The sequence below is a fragment of the Podarcis gaigeae genome (genome assembly GCF_964106915.1).
Source record: "Podarcis gaigeae genome assembly, chromosome: 3".
NCBI classification, from domain to species: Eukaryota; Metazoa; Chordata; class Lepidosauria; order Squamata; family Lacertidae; genus Podarcis; species Podarcis gaigeae.
This window is the reverse complement of record NC_139680.1, coordinates 32,714,574-32,732,132: the sequence shown is the minus strand read 5'-3', so window position 1 is coordinate 32,732,132 and position 17,559 is coordinate 32,714,574. Positions and strand designations below refer to the sequence as shown.

General features: G+C 43.6%; 1 protein-coding gene across 3 annotated transcripts in view; it reads left to right on the top strand.

The window, feature by feature from the left end:
• The first annotated feature begins 457 nt into the window (after positions 1-457).
• HMGCLL1 (3-hydroxy-3-methylglutaryl-CoA lyase like 1) overlaps positions 458-17,559 on the top strand; it is a 90,299-nt gene continuing 73,197 nt past the window's right edge. For 2 of the 3 annotated variants that reach the window (XM_083730656.1, XM_083730657.1), the window contains exons 1-3: positions 458-699; positions 11,020-11,097; positions 11,655-11,762. In XM_083730656.1, the coding sequence (XP_083586782.1) occupies positions 583-699; positions 11,020-11,097; positions 11,655-11,762 (303 nt within the window). In that variant the 5' untranslated portion in view covers positions 458-582. The remainder of the gene's footprint in view (positions 700-11,019; positions 11,098-11,654; positions 11,763-17,559) is intronic. The other variant, XM_083730655.1, reaches the window with a different exon arrangement.

Here is a 17,559-nt window from a genome sequence, read left to right as displayed (position 1 = left end):
CCTAGTTCTTAATGGCGTGAGCAGCGCTTAAAGAGGCTCTGTGACCGCCACCTACTGGAACAGGAACTAAATATTGCTTAAACAGACTCCCCACCACCACATATACTGCGCGTACCCTCTGTCTGCTCCAGTTTAAAATTCAGAACGGTTGCAACCTTCCTTACTAGACGGCAATCTAAGGAATGAGTCCCACCTAACTCTGCATGGCATGATCCAGCTATTCGTCAACCCCTCGCGGCTTCCGCGGTGGAGAGCGCAGCCTGGCCCTCTCTCTTGCCTTTTCTGGGATGCGCTTATACCCCAGCAGCGTTACCTGGCGAAGGATGCTGAGGCTGCCTGAGCATCCGCAGCATCAGCATCACGACGCCGACCCAGCGAACTCCCGGCAGCCCCTCTCGGCCAATGAGCGCCGCCGCTGACGACGGCGATTCCTCGGATTGGCTGAGGCGGGCGCGCTGCCTCCGCTCTCTCCGGGCCTCGGTTCCGGCGCGGGTCTCTGTGCGGCGACGGCAGCGGCGATGGCTGGCCGCGGCCGCGGGGGGAGGAGACGGCGCTGCGGGCGACCTTGAGGAAGCAGCGGCCATGGGCAACATGCCGTCGGCGCTGAAGCACTGCCTCAGCTACCAGCATCTCCTCAAGGAGCAGCTGTGGATCGGAGAAGCGGCGCCGCAGCCCACGGCGCTGCAGCATCCCGGGCAGGTACCTGAGCGCCACGCAGGGACGGGGTCGGCGGTGATGTAGGGCAGCAGGTGCCCTCACCTCTCCACCCCTGCTCTTAGGGGGACCCACCCGATCCCTGATCCTGACCACCACCGGGTTAGTGGGAAAGCCCCCTTGGATGGTTTAGGCCCCCGTCAAGTGGGTGGGGGTCCCTACTTACTTTGTACTTGGAGGTGCCTCCTCTATATTACATACATACATATAATTAAATTTCCACAAATGTCACATAAGATTGCATAATACATTTTTCTTTTGTTTTATTGACTTCCCATCCCATTTTCCATGGTGGTTTTTTCCCCCCCCACCCTGTCTTCATGCTTTAATACCATACCATTATACAATAATCTCTCATTCTTTCTAATGCTCATTGTTCAAATCCCGCTTGTGCATTCATCATACTATAATATTTGTTTAAATAGTATGAAAAGGCTTCCATTCTTCCATAAAACAGACATCATTAAGTTCTCTTGTTTTAGCTGTTAGTTTTGCTTTCAAACACTCACCTGTGCTTTCCCTCTGGGCAGTGCAGTTGTTGAAATTGCTCTCCCTTGGATCGCGTGGTAACTTCTTTCTTTGCCACCCAGTAAGGGTGAGGAAGCAGAGTTGGAAGTGGCCACTTGCTGCCCATCTGATCACTTGCCAGTCTCTCTGGGCAGCAGCAGCTTGAATTGGGGACCAGCAGGTCCAGTCTTCACTGGTGTGCCACCAAGACAGAGAGATTGAGATGAGCAAGCAAGCAGAGGCAGCAACCATAACCGCTGCATCCCCTTGCCTTCTGGGTCAGGTGTGGGGAACTTGTGGCTGTCCAGATGTTGTGGGCCTCCAGCTCCCATCAGCCACAGCCAGCATGACCATATGTCAGGAATTAGGGGAGATGTAGTCTGGCAAGATCTGAAGGGCATCAGGTTGGCACATGCACCTGTCAAAATCTCTAATGCAGTTTCCCAAGTGCAAGCTGGATGTGAAGGTAAATGGGCATAGTTTGGGGAAAATGGACTCACAGGCCAAATTGGGACTTGTGCCAGGCCAGATTTGGCCTATGGGCCAGAGGTCACTACTCTTGTTTGATAGCTAGCCCTCTTTTGAGTTGAGCAGGACCATGTACCCCAAAGCAGTCAGGAAGCCACACTTCCTGACTCATCTCTGAGAGACAACTATAATTTATACTTTCCTTTTATCTCTTGCACTGTGCAGGTAGCTAAAGCCCAGGGTAGTCATTATCCACCCTGCCCCCGGTGTGTTGTCACCTCTTATAATGTCAGTAAAGCCACTTTGACAGCTCCCCCCCCAAATTAGCCAATGGGACAGGATTGCCATATGGTGTGGATCATTATTTCTGCCTTATTGAATATTCTTCAATATGAACTTTGTGATATAGGAAACATCTGTTGAAAAATCCAAGCCTCCGGTTACAAAGGTCTAACCCTTGGGTGGGCAGAAGTGCATAGCTTTTGGGATTGGAAACATTTGAGTTATGTAGAAAGGGGTATATCAACTGACATAAAGTTGCAAAAAACTTTACCCCAAAGCTCTCTCCCTTTTCACAAGCAGATATAAGGCAGCAGGTATGCACTGGCTAGGTATAAGGTAAAGGTAAAGGGACCCCTGAAAATTAGGTCCAGTCGTGACCAACTCTGGGGTTGCGGCACTAATCTCACTTTATTGGCCGAGGGAGCTGGCGTACAGTGGCCAGCATGACTATGCCACTTCTGGCGAACCAGAGCAGTGTATGGAAACGCTGTTTACCTTCCTGCCGGAGCGGTACCTATTTATCTACTTGCACTTTGACATGTTTTCGAACTGCTAGGTTGGCAGGAGCAGGGACCAAACAATGGACGCTCACCCCGTCGCAGGGATTTGAACCGCCGACCTTCTGATCGGCAAGTCCTAGGCTCTGTGGTTTAACCCACAGCGCCACCTGCGTCCCATGGCTAGGTATAGAGAGGGTGTTTTTAAGGTTGAGAGCCAACAAGTTGAAGCTCAATCCAAGTAAGATGGAGACACTGTTAGTGGGTGGTTTCCTAGACTGGATGGATGAGAGATTGCCTGCTCTTGATGGAGTTACACTCCCTCTGAAGGAGTGGGCACGTAGCTTGGAGGTACTTGTGGATTCTTTGCTGTTGTTTGAGGCTCAAGTGGCTTCAGTGGTGTGGACTCCACAAAAAAGAGAATTTAGAGAACATTATGCAAAGTGACTTTTCTGGAGGGACAGAAAGTGAGGAAAAGAATAATCTAGAAATATTATCAGAAAAAAATGTATTTTGGACATTATGGCTCGGCTCTGTAATGGACTGTTTTGACACACATTGAGTCTTTACATTTTTAGGGTACCTTTAAAGCACTTTAGAGGCACAGCATATATAGATATATAGATTGTGTGTGTGTGAACTTGCCCTTAGAAGATCTGCAGAAGTTTTTCTTTGGTACACAAGGAAGTAAAACAGAGATAAGCCAAGCTCTAAACATCAGAGGAAAATCTGCTTCCTCTTATGTACACATTCCTGATGAGTTTCAGTCCTTGGAGGACTTTAATTTTCCAAATTAAGTAGTTTCCAAATTGGCAAATATCCCTTGGAGCGTTCTATTATTTCAGAAGTGTTTTGATCTAATGGATTTTAGAAGCCATTATTACTTCTGGTAATCAGAAGATGTCCTTAAAAAGTATGGTTTTAATTTTAAGGTTGCTAAGAGTCTTAGATCTTTGGAACCATTTTATTGCTGTGTATTTTCCATCATGCTTTCATTCTCAGGCTGGCTACTTGCTATCTGTTTATGTCCCCACATATTTATTTTTCTCTTTCTCTTCTTGTGTATACTCTTGTAGTACTTCCATCATTGTTACTGTTGTTGGTCCATCCCATGCTCAGCCTTTCCTGAGCCAGGTGGAATGTGTGTCATCCTCATGCTAGTGACACCACCATCCGAATCCACAAATGACTAATTTCTGTGATTTTTTTTAAAAATAGACATTGAATAGCTAGGGGGACAAGATGGAACCTTGCAGAAACCCACTGGAAAAGTTCCATGGGGCTGAGCAGAAGTCCCTTAACACTACTTTCTGGGAGTAGTCTTGTAGGAAGGAGTCGAACCACTGTAACCCAATGTCCCTGTTTGGAAACTCACAGCGCTGCTCTGTATGGACCCCATAGTCAATGCTACTGAAAGTTGTGGGGAGATCTAGGAGAATCAACAGGGTGACACATTCTCCCATTTGTTTCCCGGTAATCAGGGTGACCAAGTGGTGTGTCAGCGCTGAAGCCAGATGGAAATGGGTCTACGTAACTGTTGCATCCAGGACCATCTACTGCTAGCTGTCCACCACTCTCTCAATCACTTTGCCCAGGAAAGGGACATTCATGGTAGGGTAGTAGTTGTCCATTTACCCCAGAGGCCAAGGAAGGGGCAGCACTACCCCTCCTGCAATGAGGCATTAATTGCTTCCTTGACCCACCCCCTTGACCTTACAAGCCGTGATGGGCAAAGATGATAGGACCAGAAGCAGCCGTCTTGCACCAAGTCAGACATTTGGACCATCTAGTTCAGTATTGTCTACTTGGATTGGCAACGGTTCTCCAGAGCTTCTGGCAGCCTTGCCTGTGGATGCCAGGGATTGGACCTGCAACCTTCTGCATGCAAAGCAGATGCTGTACCTTGAGCGATGGTCCTTCCCCATGAGGTGGATCTTCTGTTGATTTCCTTGAATGCCAGATCTCACATCCCAGGAAGTGACTAGCAGGCAGCTGCTTGTGCTTGTTTGTATCTGCATGTGGGTGTCTCAAGTTTGTTTGCTTTATTCACTTACAGTTGGGATAAGTTTAAAGAAGGCTGTAATTCCATGATTAAAGGTCACTGGCATTTTTCTGTTATAAACCTCTATTTTCATCAATTTATAACTAAGCATGTGTGTGTATGTGTGGAGGGGAATGTTTTCATGGAAGTATTTGGCAAACAACATGATCACAGTCCCTGGTAGTGCTTTTCTCTCTTGCTCAAATGAGGTAGCAGAAGAGGGGTATGGAACTGAAATTTACTTTCCGATTTACATGGCAGTACTTTTTTATTTTGGGGGGAGGGTGGGAATGGCTGGTTTTACAAGCTGTTTGTTCTTCTTTGGCAACACCTGATAAATGGAAAATGCTTGAGGCTCTTAGGCTTTCATGTAAACTGTTTCCTTGTTGATATTCAACATAATTTAGCCACGGTGCTCACTTCACTTCACAGAGCTAATACCTAATTCAATAACCAGTCATTATCTTTAATCATCAGACATGCATTTTTGCAGGATCAAATTTAGGAAGAAATGTTACATTGACAGCCCATCAGACAACAGCTTTGTGCAGAAACTGCCAAATTAAGACCTTTTCTTAAAAGAAATTTCCTCTAGCTTTTAATTTTCATATTTAAATTCTGGCTTAAGTTTAAATGTGATTTTTAAAATTTAAGTTCTGGTTGACAGGAGTGATTTTTCCTCAGGTTTGTTCTCTACTTTTGCCAATTGCACATTTTGATGTTTATGTATTTAAATTTTGAGTGCCGCTTTGAGCTTTTCAAGGAACAGAGGTTATTTAATATTGTGTAAGAAATTCCTGCTATTCTGATACTACAGGCACTAGTCTGTTACACCCCGGTTTCCTGAGCAGTGAGAAGTTCAGGGGCAGCACAGCAAGATTAGAGGTTGTCTTCAATCTAGAACTTGAGTAGACCCATTAAATTAATGGAACTAGAAGAAGAAGAAGAGTTTGGATTTGATATCCCGCTTTGTCACTACCCGAAGGAGTCTCAAAGCGGCTAACATTCTCCTTTCCCTTCCTCCCCCACAACAAACACTCTGTGAGGTGAGTGGGGCTGAGAGACTTCAGAGAAGTGTGACTGGCCCAAGGTCACCCAGCAGCTGCATGTGGAGGAGCAGGGACACGAACCCGGTATCCCAGATTACGAGCCTACTGCTCTTAACCACTACACCATGCTGGCTCTCCAGGAGAGGCTGGTGTGTGGCTCCACCATTTTGATTCCACTGCAGATCCACTCCATTTAAGAATATCCAACACACATTAAAAGCACATGGATTCCTCTAATGAATTCTGGGAACTGTATTTGCTTCTCAGAGGGCTCCAGTTCTTAGCACCATTAAACTACAGTTCCCATAATTCTTTAAAGTCATGTGCTTTAAATGTCCATTAGGTATGCAGCATGTGTTGTTTCTCAGTGGGTCTACTCTGGGTAGGACTACCATTGGATACAACCATTGGATGAGAGAATATTGGATATATTTTTTATTTATAGGTTGTAGTCTAGCAGCATCTGGAATGCATCACATTGGTCACCCCCTACAATATGCAATAACATGTTCCTGACCTTTGACTCCACTTGTACACGCAGGTTTACGGGTGTGTGCCTGTGCCAGTCAATGTGACAAGATTTGCTCATAACGGTTGAAAATTATTATGACAATAAAAGCTTTATGCACGTTTCGAACGCATCCTGTTTAAGGTATGATACGTTTAGCACACTTCAGATCCTCTTGCTTCTTTCACAGATGTGTTTATATCACGAATGTGGCATTTGCCTTGTAAGCGCAATTATCTGATAATCATGGAAAACCTCAAAATGCAATGCCCTTTTGTCAGGAGGGCTTTCACTTATAAGAAAAATCACTTTCTGAAAGGGGTGGGAGATGTTACTGAGCAGATGTGAAAGTTTTGCCTTTATATTTAAATAAAATAGGTTTATGTTCTCCGCAAGTGTGGGCCTAGATTGGTCCAAGGAAGGTTTAGCCTGCCAGATGCCGTATGTGATCAGAGATGTTGTGCAGCTGTTTCCCATTTCTTTTTACACCGCTCACATAAATGCATAGTAACTGTACTGGATTTTTTAAAAAAAACTATACTTTAGCAGTCATTGAAGGATGTTACTACATGGGATTTAATTTAACTTGCAAAGCAGTTTGTGGCAAGGGAGGTGACACCCACGATGGTGGATGCGAGAGATATACCCAAAGGCACAGCATTGTGAGGCTCATTTCCCCTTCAGATTCTAGAGAGAAAAATTTAAGACACCTGCCCCTCCCACCGCCAACCCCCCCCCCCCAGTGTGAGCCATGTCAAAATATGTGCCTTGGGTAAACAATGATGCATTTCGTTGTGCACATTTCGAGTTCCAGTTGTGGAAGATTTTGCAGTCAAACCTAACAGTGCATGCGTATGCTTTTTTAGTAAATGAAGGGGGTTAAGGATCATAGAGCTGTGAATTGCTAAAGAAGGCTAGGTCATGCTCCCTCACTTTTGGGGAGGTAGGAAGTAAGGCTTCTTTCTTTTCTCTTTCTTTTCTTTTCTTTTCTTTTCTTTTCTTTTCTTTTCTTTTCTTTTCTTTTCTTTTCTTTTCTTTTCTTTTCTGCGCTCTCTCTCTCTCTCTCTCCCCTTCACTTTAAACCACGTAACTGAGCAGACATCTAGACATCTGAGGCTGGGGCTCCAGACTCAGACCACATATTTGAGACCAACTAATGTATTTTGTAACCAGGAGCACCTTCCCTGTGTTGTTACTGCTGTAGGGTTGAACAATGCTCTGATTATTGTAAGTAAAGCATTTAAACTTACTTAAGGTGGTGGTCTATTCACTCGGAGAAGGGTAGAGGTGGGGGAGCACATTTGAGAGCACTTAATACTGGGACATTTTGAGCTCCAACAACCTAAATTTTCAGCACTTTGCAAACTCTGCACATATTTCTGTTTTAAACTCTGCTGGGGGGTTTTTCGGCTAGAGAGTGAGTCTCTTTTGAATTTCAGGTAGTCAGCAGTTTATTCTTTTGTAGTTTCCCACACACGTGGGACTTCAGGATTAACTAATATTCCCCAGTTATTTCCCAATGCTTGTCAGTGTCCTCTCCTACAGAAATCAGTTCCTTTTTTTTATAATATTTTTATTAGTTTTATGAAATACAGAAAAAAGAATAAAGAGCATATTATAAAAGTAGAAAAAGAAAGTTACAAATTTTCTTATTCTTTTTTCCAAATCTACTGGACTTCCCCGCGTCCTCCCAACCCTGCATTCTCTGTGATACATAACATCTGCAATTTGTTAACTTATTTCAATACTTATTGTATCTTCCATTTTATCATGTTACCCAATTTCAAATATATTATGACCCAAATCATATACGTTTTCATTTTAACACAATAAAATTGTTTCATTATTCTATCTCTGACTTCTTGTACCTTAATTTCCATTTCTTTAATTTAACATTACTGAAGCTAGAATTTCCTTAAAGGTGCGTTTTTTAGCATTCATACAACTTATAATGTTTTTCCAAATAGTCTTTAAATTTTTTCCAGTCCTCCTCGATTGTTTCTTCTCCCAAGTCTCGGATTCTGCCAGTCATTTCGGCCAGTTCCATGTAGTCCATCAACTGCGTGTGCCATTCCTCCAGTGTGGGTAAATCTTGTGTCTTCCAATGTTTTGCAATCAGGATCCTTGCTGCTGTAGTAGCGTACATAAAAAAGGTTCTGTCCTTCTTAAGCACTCTCTGGTCCACCATGCCCAGGAGGAAGGCCTCTGGTTTCTTAGGTAAGGTAAATCTAAGTACCTTTTTTAGTTCATTATGAATCATTTCCCAAAAGGCCTTCACTTTTGGGCAGGTCCACCAGAGGTGAAAGAATGTCCCTTCCGCCTCTTTACATTTCCAGCATTTATTATCAGACAGGTGATATATCTTAGCAAGCTTGACTGGGGTCATGTACCACCGGTATATCATTTTCATAATGTTTTCCTTCAAGGCACTACATGCCGTAAATTTCATTCCGGTGTTCCATAACCTTTCCCAGTCTTCAAACATAATGTTATGCCCCAAATCCTGCGCCCACTTTATCATGGCGGATTTGACTGTCTCATCCTGAGTATTCCATTTAAGCAGCAGGTTATACATTCTCGAAAGTAGTTTACTTTTTGGTTCTAACAGTTCTGTCTCTAGTTTCGATTTTTCCACCTGGAATCCAACCTTCTTGTCTACTTTAAAGACCTCTTGAATTTGTGCATAATGCAACCAATCTCGCACCTTGTTTTTTAGTTTTTCCAAGCTCTGCAACCTCCAATTGTCTCCAATCTTTTCAATAATTTCCTCATATTTAGGCCAATTGGCTTCCATATTAGGTCTCTTACGTGCCTTGGCCTCCACCGGTGAGAGCCACCTCGGAGTCTTACTCTCCAATAAGTCTTTATATTTTGTCCAGACCATTAAAATTGCTCTCCTGACAATGTGGTTTTTAAACAATTTGTGCACTTTAACCTTGTCATACCACAAATATGCATGCCACCCAAAAGCGTTATCAAACCCTTCCAGATCTAGGACATCAGTGTTTTCCAGTAAGATCCAATCTTCCAACCAGCAGAAGGCTGCGGATTCATAATATAACCTCAAGTCTGGCAGGGCAAATCCCCCTCTTTCTTTCGCATCAGTTAATATCTTAAACTTTATTCGGGGCTTTTTGCCCTGCCAAACAAACTTAGAGATATCCTTCTGCCACCTTCCAAAGCATTCCACCTTGTCCACGATCTGTAGGGTCTGAAACAAAAATAACATTTTTGGCAATACATTCATCTTTATAGCTGCTATTCGGCCCAACCTACAGAAATCAGTTCCTGACTCCTACCCAGGCACCTGTCCTGCAAGTCTTGTCTTCTGTCTGCACAAATCTTCCCCTCCTCATTGATACTTCCATGGTTAATTGGGACTTAATGAAATGAAGGTCATAGTTAAGAAGGCATAGACCTTTTAAATGGCTAGAGCTTCAGATATTGAAGCAAGAACCTTATGTTTCACCATGCTGCAGCAACTTTTACAGTCTGCTTGCTCGTGTTGCTCTGGTCTAGGAGAGGGAAGGGAACCTGTGGTCCTCCACATGCTGAACTACAACTCCCTTCATTTGTGACCTGTTTGAATTTAGCATACTGGCTTTGCATACTGAACTAGGCTTGATTATTTGTGGTAACTACTTCACAATAGCTTAATTCTACCCTATGGCTTTTTGAATTCTTTGGATAGCCTTATTAGTCAAATCTGAAATCTTTACTTGTCATAGGCCCATCTTCGTTTTCTTTCTGAATTTCCCAAGTTTTAGTTTCTCTCTCCCCCCACCCCTTCCCAATTGGCTTCTGTCTAAGGCAGGGTTTCCCAAACTTCAGTCTCCAGCTGTTTTTGGACTACAACTCCCATCATCCCTAGGTAGCAGGACCAGTGGTCAGGGATGATGGGGATTGTAGTCCAAAAACAGCTGAAGACCCAAGTTTGGGAAACTCTAATATAAGGCAAGCTGTGATCCTCCAGATGTCCCTGGACTACAACTTCCTGCATTGACTGCTGTCTGGGGCCTAGGGGACATAATCTGAAGGACATCAAGTTCTGAACCTCTGGTCTAAGGCCATGGTTGAAAATGTTTTTGGTTTTTTTCTGAAGGGACGTTTAAGGAAAGGAATGATAGTGGGGTGTTAATGGCCAACCCCCACTTCTCAAAGTAGCCTGCCAACAAGACAAATGGTCATAGGCAAGCATCCCCTCTAGACTGGTAACTCTGGAGCAGATTTGCCACAGGTGCTGCCAGTCACCAAGCCTTAGGTACACAGAAGCTGCCTTGCAGAGGTAGACCATTGGTCCATCTAGCTCACTGTTGTCTACATTGGCTGGCAACATCTTTCCAAAGTTTCAGGAGATACCAGGGATTGAACCTGGGGCATTCTGCATGCAAAGCAGTTGGTTTTAGATAGGAATAATAATAATAATAATAATAATAATAATAATAATAATAATAATAATAAGTTCACATATATGTTTTGGCTGTGTAAACTTTATTTTTGGAGGAGGTATGATCTATCACATGTTTCCTGACAAATATCTACTCTTTAATCCTAACACTGTGGGAACACCTTGTGGTTATTATTGGTGGTTTGAAGAGCACTCTGCACATATTCTGAATTTTTTTTCTTTTTTATAACTTGCCCACTCCTGGACTCATCCCTAGTACCTCAGGTTACATACGCTTCAGGTTACAGACTCCGCTAACCCAGAAATAGTGCTTCAGGTTAAGAACTTTGCTTCAAGATAAGAACAGAAATCGGGCTCCGGTGGCGCGGCGGCAGCAGGAGGCCCCATTAGCTAAAGTGGTGCTTCAGGTTAAGAACAGTTTCAGGTTAAGAACAGACCTCCGGAACGAATTCAGTACTTGAAACAAAACTCTTTGGGGCAGTGCCCCAGAGTGGGAGCCCTAGCACAAATTATCTTTTATTTATTTACACACTTTTCTATTTCAGGAACTGCTCACAAGTGGATTCCCTGAATTTGTTAAAATAGTAGAAGTCGGGCCTAGAGATGGATTGCAGAATGAAAAGGTAAGTGGACAATGTGAGTTGAAGTGCTGAGTTATGCATGAAAGCCAGGAAGTTTAAAGCATGAAATGGATCTTCTGAAATACGTATGACTGAAGTGCTTCAGTGTGTGCATGAACTTTGGTTTCAAACGCACACAAACACATGTGTAGTTAATTGATTATGGAGGGCTTTTAATATCTTTCTATAGCATTTCTACAGCATGCGGGGGAAGCTGTAGCCAGGAACACTGGCAGGCAGCAGGGGCCACCACAGACCTGGCTTCCCAGCACATTCATTGTTACCATGTACCTGGATGTTGCGAGGGCAGCGTGGGAACATAGTTGGGACCAGGGTCACTGCTGGTGTGCTCACATTGCCCTGACCTCCCCACCTCCCTGTCATACTCATATCCCTGTAGGTGTGCCAATTTGCTTTTGCCTGAAAAAAAATAGCACCCGTCTGCAGTATCTGCCATTTTTATTTTAGAGCGTTAAAAATACCTGTTATTGTTGTTCAAAATGCTTTTGCCACATGCTACATTTTGTACCAATACCGGTCTCCCCCTTACTTTCCCACAGGCTATAGTCCCTACAGATGTCAAAATTGAATTCATCAACCGACTTTCCAAAACAGGCTTGCCTGTCATAGAAGTGACGAGCTTTGTTTCTTCGAAATGGGTACCTCAGGTAGGTAAAATGAAAAACGCATCGTACAGAAGGATCCAGCATTTTTATGCTATGTAGATTCCCCATAGCAGGAATGTCTTTCTGAACCATCATACCCCTACACCTTATGCCTTATACCTGCTAGTCACCTCCCACGTGACTTTGCCCTGCCTTGTCCACACTTGGCACTCAGGACAGAGGAACGTAGCAGCTGCTTTATGCCAAGTCAAGAAGAAGAAGAAGAAGAAGAAGAAGAAGAAGAAGAAGAGTTTGAATTTGATATCCCACTTTATCACTACCCGAAGGAGTCTCAAAGTGGCTAACATTCTCCTTTCCCTTCCTCCCCCACAACAAACACTCTGTGAGGTGAGTGGGGCAGAGAGACTTCAGAGAAGTGTGACTAGCCCAAGGTCACCCAGCAGCTGCATGTGGAGGAGCGGAGACGCGAACCCGGTTCACCAGATTACGAGTCCACTGCTCTTAACCGCTACACCATGCTGGCTCAATTGGTCCATCATTACGTGCAGTGTAAATTAATAACACAGACTCTTCTTCGGTAAAAGAATAAAAGCTTTACTGAGTTAAAATGAACTTGTTTGCAAATAACAGCATGGTGAACAGAAGATTAAACTAGCTTCAGAGCATACACGGAGTTATTGAGTCACACATTACGCATCAACAGTCTCCACTGAGCACAAGCTTCACAGAGCACAGGCTCCACCACTCACAGACACACAGACTGAGTCTGCCTGCAAGCAGATGCAGTCAAACCTCAATCTGCATCTGCTTCCCCTTGTGTCCACTTCGACGAACATCCACAGCTAACCCAGAAGTACCAGAATGGGTTACTTCCAGGTTTGCTGCTTGCGCATGCACAGTAGCGCTAAATCGCGCTTCAATGTGCGTCATTTTCAGCTTGTGGGCGGGCCTCCGGAATGGATCCTGTCAGCAAAACGAGGTTTGACTGTACTTATACAGAGAATGAGTCATCCTCAAGATGAGTCACAGTGATTCAGCATGCTAAACGATTCTGCAGCTTTTCAGCATTTTGCAATATTTCTAGACTCCTTTACTGCTTCCGCTCTCAAATACCTTTGTCACATGACACATCAAGCTCAATCTTGTTTACGCTGACCAGCAGTGGTCCTTTAGCATTCTACATGGGAGTGTCTCCCAGCTCTACCTGCAGTTGATGGGCATTAAACTCAGGGTCTTCTGCTGGCAAGACACCACTGTTGTCATTCCATATTTCTACGTGGAGCCTCTAGTGCACAGTTGATGTCAAATCTGACATTTTACTATTGTAGCAACAAGGGAGCAGAGCCTGGTTTAAATCAGCTGGCCCAATGAGTTGGAATAAGAATTAAACGTTCATTCAGTGGAGGTGCAAAAGCAATCAGCCACTGTGGATATCAAATACATCTGTCTTCAGTAAGCTTATAATAGCAAGTAATTGACCAAAGTGATCCTCAATATACCAAAAGCCTTCATTTATTTCGGACAATTTCCTGGACTGAATGGGACTTGGCAGCCTTTTCCGTATCAATAATGTTAATTGGGTGAAACAGAAATATTCCTGGTGTTGTACTTTGCTGGGAAGAGCCTAGTATTAGTAGTGTGTGTCATGCCACAGAGAGATTCTGTGTTAGTTTCCTGTCCTCACTCCTCATGAGATTAATCTATAGAGTAAATGTTGATTTTTATTATAAAGTTACCAAGCAATGAATGGCCTTTGAAATAGGTAGGTCTGTGTCTGTTAACTATATTAGGATCCCAGAATGGGTTTGAATTTAGGTAGTTTGTTGGTGAAGATTGTGGCCTGAATTTGGTGTCTTAGTTACTTAATTGGCGCAGTTTGACAGCTGTGTCAGTCAATGCAGAGCTAAAATGCAAGCTGCACCTGTACCCCAACTCTTTCCTCACTGTGCCAAATTTGAAGAAAAAGAGACTTTAAAATTTTGTATGTAAAGCTACCAGGGCAATTTGCCTTTCAGATGGAAATGCCTACATCTGTCTTTCTAATATTGAAGGCTTTGCAGACCACCAGTTTTTCACTACACTGATGGAGCTTGAACTTTTATTACTGCAAAGGTGTCTCTGGTGTGTTGCTCCCATGAGGGATATTCTACCTACCCAAATATTCCTAAAATGGGGAAAATATATGGGAGTTCCATGAGTTCCATTTCCTGGCAAACAGTTAGGTCAGTTGCTCTACTCTTAAAACTTTAATACAGAACTTGGTTTGGACCAAACAATGCCACAGTCCAAATGGGGACGACTAGCAGGCCTAAATAGTCCTGCAGAATAGAAGTTATCTACTGCTGCTTTAATAAAAAGCCCGAATAATCTTCAAAACCCAGACACAACATGAAAGTGGGCAGGTGGGGATGGCTGGTAAAGCAAGTGGTTACTTTGTCCCATCTAAAAGCCTAAGATACTTCTTCCTGATCTCAGATGCAGGAAGCTACAGCCGACAAGGCCAAGGAAGTCCTACTGAAAGCAGAGAATATGATAGATCCTGCCCCTTGAGCTCTTCTCCAGCCCCAGACTTCGCAGCAACTAAGCAGACCTCCGAAAGCATATTAGTGATTTTAGCTGATGCCATGGTAATCTATTTTAAATTAAAAGAACTCATCTCAGTGCCCTCCTGCCTGAGATGAAAGCCACCTTAAAAGAGACAGCTGCTGCTGCTGCTGCAGACTGCACTCTAGAGCTCAATCTCACTTTTCAGAATGGAGGCCAAGAACGGCAAATATCAGGTGAAAGTTGGACCTGGAGAGTTTATGTTGATCCAAAACGTTGGGGTTTTTTTTTGCATTTTAGGGTGGTTGAGGGAGGGAGAACAGGATCTGGAATCATTCTTGTTCACCTGGTTATTTAAACCTCTGCCGCCAGAAGATGGATAGAGTGCTGCTTGTAGAAAAAGCCCCACCCCGTTAAGCCAAACCAGTGTCTACAGGGCTCTCTTGCGAAATAATAACATGATTGCACAAAGGAGGACATTCTCAGCGACTGGTTTCCTTTCATGAGGTTCCCATCCAAGTAGTTCAAGATTTATTGCCTAATACCCTGAACTGCAAACAATGGATGAAACCAATCACTGGGAAGCCTAACGGGAGGAACAGCTGGTGAAGAGCAGATCAGGCCGCTCTGGGCAGCGCAGGAGGGGCCATGCAGCGTTGTCAGACGTTTGCAATGAGGGATCATGGGGCTGGCAAGCCCATTGACCCCCCAGCTATAAAGCATGATGACTCAGAACAGTTCAGGAGAAAATCTGGTCTTAGCTTGAAATCTTGGTTGTATGCAGTGCTTAAAACAGTTTTCAGCAGGCATAGGCAGACTTGACCCTCCAGATGTTTTGGGACTACAATTCCTATCAACCCTGACCACTGGTCCTGTTTGCTAGGGATCATGGGAGTTGTAGTCCCAAAACATCTGGAGGGCCAAGTTTGCCAATGCCTGGTTTTCAGGAAGAGTTAATCAACCCCTGCAGCACACATGCAGTGGTCCCAGTCAACATCACCACGCCTTCACTATCTGAAAAAGGGGGCGGAATTGCACACTCTCTAACATGTCTGGGTCAAAAACCGGGATGCATGTCTTCCAGGCCATGCTCCTGGGTGAGTGACCCATGCAAGACCATGGCCAAAGTACTTTTTCGGGGCAAGATTGTGGTGCCCAAAATGACTACCATGCTCTTGCGTGACAAAACGGGGTGTTTTCCCAGGACAGTTGAGGGGTATGGCATTGTATTCATGCATCTCTGTCATAATGTATAGTTGTATAGTTTGGCCCACACAAAGGAGGGAAATCTGCCAAACCCGGTGAACTGTCTTGCTATCTTGTGTTCTCCATATTTTCCTAGAAGCTCACACTAAGAACACTGTCTAGCTCACTACGCTAGAATAAATTACTCCAGCTCATGTTGTACTCCATCTTTCCCCAACCTGGTGCCCTCCAGCTGTTTTTTGACTACAGGTCCCACTTTTCCAGATCATTGGCTACACTGGCAGGGGCTGATGGGTGTTGGAGTCCACAAACATCTGGAGGGCACCAGGTCAGGGAAAGCTGAATCAGAACAGAGGACAAGGTTCTTCCTTCAAGGAATATCTACAATCTAAAGCAACCATATACCTCCCTTTTCATCCCCCCCCCCCCCCGATTTTTTATTTTTTGGAAATGTGTTTTTCATTTCTTCCTTTTCCTGTGAGCCCTTTTGGGTAGCAAATTTGGCCTGGGCTTTTTTGGATGTTGAGAGAGGGGATTTTATTCCCATTTCAAGCCTGAGTGTTTTGTTTGAATGGCTTAGTTGATATTTAGATTACATTCTGTTTATATGCCATGGCCATGTTAACTTGGAGATGGAGTTCAAAATTCTTAGCGCACTTTATTTTCTCTGGTCCTGAGAATAGATTGACTAGTTATGTTTCCATCTCCTTTCTGTCTGTCTGCCTTGCATTTTAAAGCCCTTTTACCATTTCCCTGTTAATGTTTTGTTTGGCAGAGACCTTCTGACTAGAAAAAGCCAGAAGACGTAGAAAAAAAAGTTCTGCAGTAGCAAAGGTGCCATCTAAAACAGGATCCCACACCTATAATCAAAATCGCCAAGAATGATAAAGGGCTGCCATTGAAAGGCTTATTGCTTAAGTATCCTGTTGCACTTTGAAACTTAATTGCCTAAATGTTAAAAGTACATGTTAAAGTAAGAGTCTGCTTACAAGGAAAATATTGAGAGGACAAATACATTATATAAACCTTATTTGCAATGATTAAGTTTCATGGAGCTTGAATTGCACCTTCACTCTGTAAAAAGTGCAGGATTTTGTCACATTGGTGTACCATTACGTTAACTATTTGCTTTCAAAGGTTTTCCTTAGCCTAGGAAGTGTGGGCAACATTCTTTGTTTAATTAAGGGATTAAAGGTTTGGGAAGCAGAAGTCAGGGTTCATTTCTGTGATTATTTACTTACCCCACTTTGGTCCTGCTTTCTTAGAATGCAAGTAGATACCCTGCCAGGTAGCAATAATATAATACCAATCCTATAAAGCGTTAGAAATATTTAAAACAACAGGAACAGTGCAATCCTATACATGGCTACTCAGAAGCAAGCTCCGTTGAATCTGGTACAACTAAGGCTATGTATATATGATGCCTTCAAAACACACTTTAAGCACATCCCCCTCCACCACCCTCAAAGAATTCTGGGCATTGTGGTTTGTTAAGGGTTGCTGGGACTTGTAACTCTGTGAGGGATGAACTACAATGCCCAGAATTCTCGGAGGGTCAGAATGTGCTTTATAGTGTGCTTGCAGCCCTGCTTTCAAATAAGTGCACATAGGGTTTTAGCCTGGAAATATTAGATTACAAGGGTTCTGTAGGCTGGAGAGGGGGGGAAAAAACAGGAATGAGAAATCACCTAGTGCCACAGGGATAAAATGTGAAAGTTTTTATGCAACGTAAAAGCAGTTATTGTGTTGAATCCAGGACCCCCTCCCCATGATTGAAAATCTACTCATGGGATGCTCCACTGAAGGAGGGTGGCAGGTGTATGTGTGTGTATTTAAAAATTGGGGTTTTCTACAGAAATGGTAAATCCAGATTAAATAGGACATAATATGGGGTGGCATTTTGATGAGGATGATGTCATGAGCCTTTTTAAATGCCACGTTTATTCACCTCCCTACAAGGACGAAATTGCAAAGGGATCAGCTTATCTGAGCACACAATACGCTGCTGTGTAGAAGTGCCCAAAGTCTCTTAACAATGAAGTAATAAATATAATAATAATTAATAATAATAATAATAATAATAATAATA